Consider the following 10,134-nt stretch of genomic DNA (forward strand, 5'->3'; position numbering starts at 1 on the left):
AATGGGAGTATAATGAATAAATGAACCCAAGAAGAGCTGATGACCAGGTCTTAGAAGAAGCAGGGTGGGATCCATGGGAACTCAGCAGCAGATAGGTGCTTAGAGTCTTTGCTCTAGAGCTCCACATCAACATGACTCATTTACTCTTTACTGTAATTGCTTTTCTTCTGTGTACCCACCAGTCTTTGGGTCAGGGACCACGATTTGTCCAGTTACCTAAGTCTTTGGTGAGGAAGTCACGTGACAATACTTCAGGGCTCAGAAGGAACAGTGGGGGGAGGCATCTGATTGATGTCTGCTGTGCTGGGGCTGTGCAAATAATTAAAAAGTTGTTCCTGCCTCAGAAAGCTTACAGTCAATTAGAGGGAGAGAGACCTGTGAAAGGTAAGTGAACATTTGCTAGGACTTCTTTGATAGAACTACATGGGCTGTGGTGACAGCCCCAGAGAGAAAGCAGTCTGTTCTAATTGGGAGAGAGGACTTGAGCGGCACCTTTTTTTTTTTTTTTTTTAACTGAACTTTAGATGAAGGTTTACAGAACGAAGTAGTTTCTCATCAAACAGTTAGTCCACACATTATTGTCTGACATTGGTTAACAACCCCATGACATGTGAATATTCTCCCTTCTCAACCCTGGGTTCCCTATTACCAGCTTTCCTGTTCCCTCCTGCCTTCCAGTCCCTGCCCCAGGGCTGGTGCTTTGTTCCATCGGCCTGTTCAATCTTTGGCTGAAGGGTGAACCTCAAGAGTGACCTTATTACTGAGTTGAAAGGGTGACCGGGGGCCATACTCTCAGGGTTTCTCTAGTCTCTGTCAGGCCAGCAAGTCTGGTCTTTCTTTTTGAGTTAGAATTTTGTTCTACATTTTTCTTCAGTTGAACTGCATCTTGAAAGACCAATAGTTATTCACCAGATAGACTTAGGAGGGGGAAGGGCCTTTCAGACAAAGCGAGGAGCAAAGGAACACTAAGTGGGAAAGAGCCTAATGTGACCTGCTCAAAAAGTGTGTAGGGGACACCACACAATGAGGCTGCAGATTTAGGCCGGGACCAGATGTATTTTCCAAGCACTACAAAAGTATACTTAAGATGTTTTTGAATCAAAAGGACTGTATAAAATAACCCATTTGAAACTTTGCATAGATGAGTATTAATTATAACTATTATTTTTCCAATTCATCAAATAAATTAATGCTTTCTAATCTTCTAAAATCCGTTATCCTCACATTTATGATAATGATGATGAAAAGAAACAGTAGAATTTTGGAGTGTATACTCTAAGGCAGGCACTGTTCTAAGAGTCTGTGACAATGCTGATGTCACTGATGAAGACGCTGTCTTCTGGTACTTCTCCCAAAGCTGAATCCTCGAGGTGCCAAAGCAGCTCTTGCAAAATGGGACCCTCTGTACGTCGACCAGACAGACTGCCTTCGCGCAGAGATGGGGGACAAGCCCCTCTGTCCAGCCTCTTTTTCACCCTGTAGCCATGCTTGTGCCTCTGCTTTTCCAAGTCCATCCCACTAGCAACTCCTTCAGCTTCTACTGCAGGCCCTCTATACGTAGGGCTGTCTGCATACCTGAGACAGACACCTTGCTGTGTTTCCCATCTCAGTCGCTATTCCAGGTCTGTAAAACTGCTTCTTCTTCCTCCTTCACTGAAACAAACGAGTCCCTCAGCAATAAACTAGAAGCCCTCTCCCTCAGTTTATCAAACACAGTTAGCTGGGACCATCCCTCTCACTCTCACTATACTAAGTTGCACACCCTCCCTCTGAGCTTGACTAGTGTCCTGTGACAGCACTAAGATACACTATGTTAATAAACTATTTTAAAACTGTTTTTATCACCCAGCCGCAGATGGTAAACAATGTTTTGGTAATCCAGAAAAGTGGTTTACTTCTCCCTAAAGAAGAAAATTGTCATTTATCAGTTTTTGTTCTAATAATAATTATCTTATTTCTGGGCCTTTCCATTTTGATCTGACTGATATTATTTTAGTCAGAAACCTTTTGGATGCAATAATAGAAACTCACTCAGATTAATTCAAATAAAGGAGGCTAGGAAGGAGGTTATTGTAAGGATACGTATCTCAGAAAATTTAGAGACAATACGAACATGTAGGTTCAGGAAAGGCAAGAACTAGGACAGATGCGGGGTCCTCATCAGTTGGAGTTACTTGAGTTCTTCATCATTAGCAAAATCTTATTACTGAGAGAGGACTGTCTTGGCTCATTCCACTTTATGGCTTCATTCCCTTGGGTCAGTTATCCATCCTTGGTCCAGTCATCTAGCTGTAAGGGGAGTGGAAAGGCCAATGGAATTGTATGCTACACTAGGCTCCCCCTTCTACCAGCTGTGGACGGGAACAGATACTTAAAAAAGTATCTGCTGGTGTGACTCACACCTTCATTCCTGATGAATTAAGGCTTTGTTGGCCCTATTTGTGTGGGATTGTAATAATCTACATTTACTAAAAAAAAATACTGCCCATGATAATACAAGGGGGTACCCCAGTGAGTTCCTCAGATTCTACCCATATTCCTTTTAGCTTCTATTTTATAGGAAAAGTTCTGAGAATCACTCTAACCAACATCATGACCCCCTTTTATCCTGTGAACAGCCTGGTATGACCAGGTAGTTATCTCAGCTTTCAAACTATCAAACTGCTATTGTTTCCTTGGTGGAGGTGTTCTTCCCTTAGAAGCCATATTCTTCATACTGATAGGACCAAAGTTACAGGAATAGGATAGCTCTTTTTGCAATTAATAAGAAGATCCTTTTCAAAATGTTTTTCTTAGCAATCAAAATTTAAGTTTGTGCCACTATAATCAACACTTAATGAACTTGAAAACAAAGCCAAGAAGTAGTGTGGATGATTGAAATCCAAAAATATAATTTTAGTCATTAGTTTCCAACTTTTCCCACTGAATCTAGAACTGTTATTAAGGACTATCTGAAAGATGTATAGAATTGGGCAAATCTGTTGCAAAGGACCTCTTTAAAGTGTTGAAAAGCAAAGATGTCACCTTGAAGACTGAGGTACACCTGACCCAAGCCATGGTATTTTCAATTGCATCATATGCATGTTAAAGTTGGACAATGAATAAGGAAGACTGAAGAATTGACCCCTTTGAATTGCGGTGTTGATGAAGAATATTGAATTTACCATGGATTGCCAAAAGAATGAACAAATCTGTCTTGGAAGAAGTACAACCAGAATGCTCCTTAGAAGCAAGGATGGCAAGACTGCATCTTACATACTTTGGACATGTTGTCAGGAGGGATCAGTCCCTGGAGAAGGACATCATGCTCAAGCATAACGATTGTGAGGATGGCACAGGACCGGGCAGTATTTCATTCTGTGGTACACAGGGTTGCTATGAGTTGGAACCAACTCTATGGCACCTAATAACAACAACATCTGAAAGAATCTTCTAATTGGAAACAACCTTAAAATTATTCAGTAAAAGGAATCTCTCTTGTTAAATCCCTGACCTGTATCTATTCTCTGCTTATTTCCAGAAATGGTGGTTCATGCCTTCCTGGGACAGACTATTCTATTCCATTGGTAGAAAGCTCTAGTAACTAAGAGAGATTTGGAATCTTTGTAACTTCAATTTTCTTGTCCTGGTTTATCTTTATTTGGAAGATTGTGGACTAAGTCATGGTATCAGCCCTTTCAGTATTTAAGACCAGCTGTTTCATCTCAGTTGAGTCTCTTCCCATTTCCAGGCTAAACAACACTTTTCTTTCACCTGTTTTTAATTCTTTTTCCCAGACTATTTATCATCCTTTTTAGCTTCTTATATATATATACTTTAATTTAAAATGGGATCCTTAGGTAAAAGTAATATTTCAAACATGATCTACTAGTACTAAAATACTCTAGTACCCAAACCCACTGCCGTCGAGTCGATTTCAGTTTCCAAAATAAATAATAAATAATACAAAATAAATAAAAAATAACAAATAAATACTCTAGTAGACACTGATTAGACACTGATAAAACTTTTAATCAAATTGTCTCAAAGTCTTAGCCCTGTTAACAGTCCCAAGAAACTTGGATTATATTACACTTGTAACTAAAACTGTCAGATTTCTTTTCTCATAAGTTGTTAATCATCTTTATCTTCTGCAACTAATTTTCAAACCTAAGTGTAGAATATTCATGGTTATTAAACTTTAGCTTACTGGTTTTGATCTAGTGTTTTCAGCTAGTTGAGATTCTTTTAGATTGTCATTATTTGTTGTTTTGCTATTCTGCCCATTTTTTCCCTCACTGGCCTTCCATTTCATGAGTTGTAGATGTTCAAAAAATTATACAGAGACAGCATGTCACCTTGGGAAGGCCAATGGGCAGCTCCAGTTTTAGTGAATTTGTCATAATCCATGACCTGGTCCTCTTGGAGACCTAGAAATGTGATGTAAAGAATATTGGCACCAAGCAAGCCTCTATAAACTCAAACACTAATTTACTAAGAATTATAACCTTCATTTGGACTGTGCCTTCTCATCAACTGGACAAGATTATTCTCTCCTCTAAGTAGGATATATGGGAAACAAATTATTAGAAGTTTGCATACCTGTTGCTGTCGAGTCAATTCTGACTCATAGCAACGCTATTAGACAGGAGCACCTGGTGAATTCGAACTGCCGACCTTTTGGTTAGCAGTCAAGCTCTTAACCACTGGCCCACCAGGGCTCCAGAAGTCTACATAAAGTAAGCATTTAATCATAATAAGGGCAGTTAGCTTTATCATTTGAAATTTTAAAATGTTCAGGTACTGGATGCCAGATGGGAGCATCTCCACCAAGAAATATGCTCAATAGGTGTTCACCACCTTCCCTAGGCACTGCTTGGATGGATACCATCAACATTTGTCTCAGTAACTGATGTCCTACGTCCTCCACAAAATTACTCCTGCCATGATTCGGTATTAGCTGTATTCTTTGGAATCCTAGCTGCAAGTAATTAGGATGTTAACTGTAAAACTAATAAATGTAGTGGCATCATACTTTAAAGCTTTAAAATATAACTTTAAGATATATTTTAAATATGTATACATACATACGCATATGTGATGGAGACATTGGTGTTTCAGTGATAGAATTCTTCTTGCCTTCTGTGCGCCTCGTGTGCAGCCATCACCTGTCAGAGGAGGTTTGTGTTTGCTATGATGCTGAACGTATCTTTGAGCAGAGTCACCAGACTAAGACAGACTAGGAAGAAAGGCCTAGCAATTTACTTCCAAAAATCAGTTAATGAAAGCCCTGTGGATCACAACGGTCCTATCCACAAATGATCATGGGGATTGTGCAGGACTGGGCAGCATTTCATTGCATTGTGCATGGGGTTGCCATGAGTCGGGGGGCTGATTCAATGGCAGCTAACAACAACACACGTACGTGACTCCTTGTTGCAAACATCTAGGTCTCACCCTTGGGATTCCAGTGATACCTTCACTTAATGGAATGCAAATTCCCATGGCAAGGTTTTACATACCGGTTCAAACAACTCGGTCCATAAAAAGTTCTTAGAGTTGCTAGCAGGTTCAAAATTCTTCCAAATATGGCCCAAAAAGTTTTAATCCTATTATCTTTTTCATGTTGGGATGAGAAGGGCAACAAAAGTTATTTTTCCTTAGTTTGCTATTTACTCAAATGTAGCAAATTTCTCTGGATATTATGTAGAAATATTTACCACCAGTATTTAAAAGATAAATAAAAATCAGTAATAACAAAATGACATTTTAAATCTTTATTGATAATGATTTTGTTTATGAACTAATCTACTTACATATTCTTCCAAACTATACCCTTAGAACTTATAACCAAGCACTTTTCTCAATGTCAAAACCTACAAAAAAAGGTTAGCTACCTATAAACGTCGGGTACAATTCTAAGTTCTGAAACAAAAAATATTTCTAACATACTTAATATCAATCTTAAAAACATTAAATGGAAAAACCTGCTATTTTAAAAAATAAAATCCACAAGAAATTAAATAATTACTACGTACATTAAAATTACAACTTGTTTACACTGAATTACTAAGAAAAGTTATCTCGTTATTTTGTTAGGATCTCCTCTACCAGTAGAAGGCAAGAAAATAAGGCTGTATACGACAATCATCAAATTAATATACTTGGGTTTTATACAGTTTCATTTGTTTTTTTGTTGTGATACTGCTAGATTGAAATATTCCTTTATAACATATTTTGAAATCACATAGTCATTTTATGATCTTTTTACTAGTAGTATGGTATTCATTCATTTTGTTAGAAATTATTCACAGGTCCTAAAATACTAGATTGAACTATCACATTAAGGAAATTATCCTTGCATATTCCTATTATGTGTCTAATAATTACTATCAGAAGTAAAAATATGTTATTTAATACCCATTGCTGTGGAGTTGATTCCAACCCAGAGCGACCCTTTAGGGTTTCCAAGGTGGGACATCTTTATGGAAGCAGACTGCCACATCTTTCTCCCATATTATTTAATACTGATCCAATATTTAATGCATTTTGTGATTAAGTTTCTACTGGCTTTTTAAATTTTAGCTAACCTAAACTAACCTAATAATCAGTTTTTTCTTTTTTAAACTAAGGAAATGTTTTAAGCTAACCTAATCGGTTTTTCTTTTTTTAAATGAAGCAAATATTTAGTTTCTATTCATAATAAATCTCAAACTTTTTTTGTTGTCATTGCCTTTGGAAAGATATGAATTAAGTAAAGAGAAATGCTTTTTAACTTTTGTATTTTCTTGTTACCCAGTGCTGTCGAGTCGATTCCGACTCATAGCGACCCTATAGGACAGAGTAGAACTGCCTGTTAGTGCGAAGCTATTGATAGGCTTCTATAAGTAATTAAAAGGATTAAAAGATATGGAGAAGAATCCCATAAAATAATATGATAGGTAACTTTGTTTAAAAAAACAAAACAAAACAAAAAGCAAAGCAAAAAACAGCACACAAACACAACAGAACTCAGCATAAAGATTTTGACTAGCTTGTAGAGCGCCCGCTTTACACTGACTAAGCTGAGGACAGAAACCCTGGTGGTGTAGTGGTTAAGAGTGGTTAAGAGCTATGGCTGTTAACCAAAAGGTTAACCAGGCGCTCCTTAGAAACCCTACAGAGCACTTCTACTCTGTCCTATAGGGTCGCTATGAGTTGGAATTGACTTGATGGCAACGGGTTTTGTTTTTTTTTTTTAAGCTGAGGACATGAATATTAGCTGCCTACTCTACCATAATGGTTGACCTTTCTCATTGTAATTAGCTTTTCAGGTATCTACAGTCAACACTTGTCGTCTGTCTTTGTAGCTTAGATCATAGGACATTTTATAGCTGCCCATGTTTTCTTTCATGCTTTTGGCATCATGGAAGATTACAACCTTATTTATTACTTGAACTATTAAAAATATTTATTGACTTGAACACAACGTTCAGAATATTTGGCAAATCTGAAAAAAAAAAAAAACTCCAACTTAGCTGGCTTTCTTCCTGTGCTGATTTTTACTTAAATGAAAAACTTGGACCACATGATGTCGTTAAATATTTGAAGTTTTGAGGAAAATAGTCGTCATTTTGTTTTGAGAGCATTCTCTTAGCAGCAACTATCTATTATTTCTGTCACCACAGTGCCTAGTACAATGCCCAGTATATTTTGAGCTCCCCAATGTGATGGACTAACCAATCGCAAGATTTAAAACAATGAAGTTTTAAGATTTCTGTTCTTCTCTAATACAGATATTTTAAGAAAATGTGTTTTCTGGCCCTCTCTTAAAAGTTGACCAATTGCTTAATTTGTTCAGTTTGTAATGACTGTCTCCTTAACAACATTTTTTTGCTTTTGAACTCTTTAGGGAAGATAGGAACTGTCGGCATAAGCACTTTCTGACCACAAGAAAGAAGACTGGAAATCTTGTTGTTGACATTGATATCTGAGCTGGGAGGGTGAGGATTTACATTTAAGGGTGGCAGAAACCCTTGTCTGGTTTGCGTAATGCTATGATCTAAAGGGAAAGCTCCTGAACCATGTCTTTCTAAAACTGCATGATTTCTCCTGCTCAGGGGACCTGGGGGGATGTTCTCCAACAATTCTTTAGATCCTGACAACAAAGGAGATGGCGAGACGATCTTTTTCTTTCCTAAAAATGCTTTGCTGTCTTCTAAAGTTGTAGGGGTAAGACCAGCTGAGAGCTGAGAATCAGAGCTATAGTGATTTGCCCCTGAGTTTCTTTTTTGAACTATACTTCTTAAGGTGGAAGCAAATATTGTCTGGTTAGTATCTGGGTCCTGGTCAACAGGGATCTCAATGCCCTGCTGATTTCCTTCTGAAAATAATGGCTGATAATTTATTTCATCATATGACATCTTTCTTGAGCCAGCCTGATCAAAGGCTCTTAACAAATGCGCAGTGTCTTTTATATCAAGGCTTTGGTGCCTCGTGATGAATCGCTTGGAAAGTGCCAGCCCGTTCGTTTTGTAGGATAATTCTTCCTCTGGAGTAATATCCTGGAGCTCCTCTTGCAAGGAGGCCACTCTGTTCTGGTGCATTAAGGAGGGGGCGCTCTTGATCCAGGGTGGAGCTTGGGGCAGCTTGAGCCCATTACAGGCCAGAGTAGGCTTCCACATAGGGGAGCCTGGTTCCCGTGTGTCGTCACTACTTCCTGAGGACTCCAGATCTTTAAAGACAAAAGGAGTCATTTCTGTTTCAGAAGAATGTGGAAGTGGCGATGAGGCTGTGGTTATGTCTATTTCTGAAGGAGTAGCACAGGTGGCTAGGGAATGACTCCCATCTATATCTGCTGGAGGCATATTCAAGTACTGTTTGGTAGTGTGTCTCCCAGTGGCTGATTTCGCCATTGTTATGATAATTACCTCTTTCCCTTTTGCTTTGCAAGCACTGAGTAGAACTTTCAGGGTCTCTCTATCCTCTGAATTTATAGCATAAACAAGCGCGGAGTAACTAGAATGGTCTTGCAAGGTGAGGTCAGCCCCACTCTTTAGAAGTAAGGAAACAACTTCAGGACCAGCTTTTTCTAAGCAAGCGTGCATCAAAGCAGTTTTCCCAGATTTGTCCTGTATGTTGGGATCAGCATTGTTTTCTAACAGGTATTTCACCATCTTGGCTTTACTGACACCCTGGTGATCAACATGTTTGGTCTTACAAGCTATCATTAAAGGCGTTTCCCCGCGGTCATTGCTCTCGTTAATGTAGGCTCCACCTTCTAGCAAGAGTCTTGTAAGGCGAAGCCGGCTCTGATGGACTGCTTTGATCAGGGAATTCCCATCACTGGAGATCTCTGTACCCTCATCCATCTTCAAAAGTCAGAAATCAATAGCTGGTTACCAAAGAAGATGAAGACCAAAAGATTAACTAGAATCAACATCCCAACTTATACTCATTTTGCTATTCACAACTAATTTTTAAAATATGTATCACAGAAAAAGGACATAAATGAAATTATGTATTAATAAGTGCAGAGAAAATAACCCATTTGCCATCGAGTCGATTCCAACTCATAGTGATGCTATAGGACACAGGAGAACTGCCCCGTACAGTTTCCAAGGAGCGGCTGGTGGATTGGAACTGCCAACCTTTTGGTTAGCAGCCCAATGCTTCACCATGGCACCACCAGGGCTCCGCAGAGAACACAGTGACTTGTAAAATAAATTTTACAATAGCAACATCCTTTAGGGAATTATTAACTAAAATCTATTGTCAAAATCTTCATTGAATACTTATGGTGTAACACTAACATAACCCCTAAATCCCACATTAGTTAAACAACAACCCATTTATTTTCTATTCATGAAAAATATTTTGAATATTAATAATATTTAAAATAAAAATTTAACAAAAAGCCAAAATTCTGTGTAATTGCAACTGAATCAATTAAAATACAACATGTTTATGGTAACTTAATACAAAAACTTTTAAATATTGAATTACTTAAATGTGCTCTTCAATTAAATAATACAATTAATATCTAGATTTTCAATTTGAGGGGCATTTCTGTTTTTCTTTTAAAGGATTAAAAATTCTTTGGACTAGGTGCCATTGAGTCAATTCCAACGTACAGCAATGCTATATGACAGAGTAGAACTGCCCCAAAGGGTTTTC

General features: G+C 38.1%; 1 protein-coding gene across 1 annotated transcript; it reads right to left on the reverse strand.

The window, feature by feature from the left end:
- Positions 1-7,477: 7,477 nt before the first annotated feature.
- ANKRD34B (ankyrin repeat domain 34B) lies at positions 7,478-9,506 on the reverse strand. Its single transcript, XM_003408116.3, has one exon. It carries the CDS (start codon positions 9,327-9,329, stop codon positions 7,788-7,790), a length of 1,542 nt encoding a protein of 513 aa, XP_003408164.2. The 5' UTR covers positions 9,330-9,506; the 3' UTR covers positions 7,478-7,787.
- Between the last annotated feature and the right edge of the window lie 628 nt (positions 9,507-10,134).

The sequence above is a fragment of the Loxodonta africana genome, chromosome 2 (genome assembly GCF_030014295.1).
Source record: "Loxodonta africana isolate mLoxAfr1 chromosome 2, mLoxAfr1.hap2, whole genome shotgun sequence".
NCBI classification, from domain to species: Eukaryota; Metazoa; Chordata; class Mammalia; order Proboscidea; family Elephantidae; genus Loxodonta; species Loxodonta africana.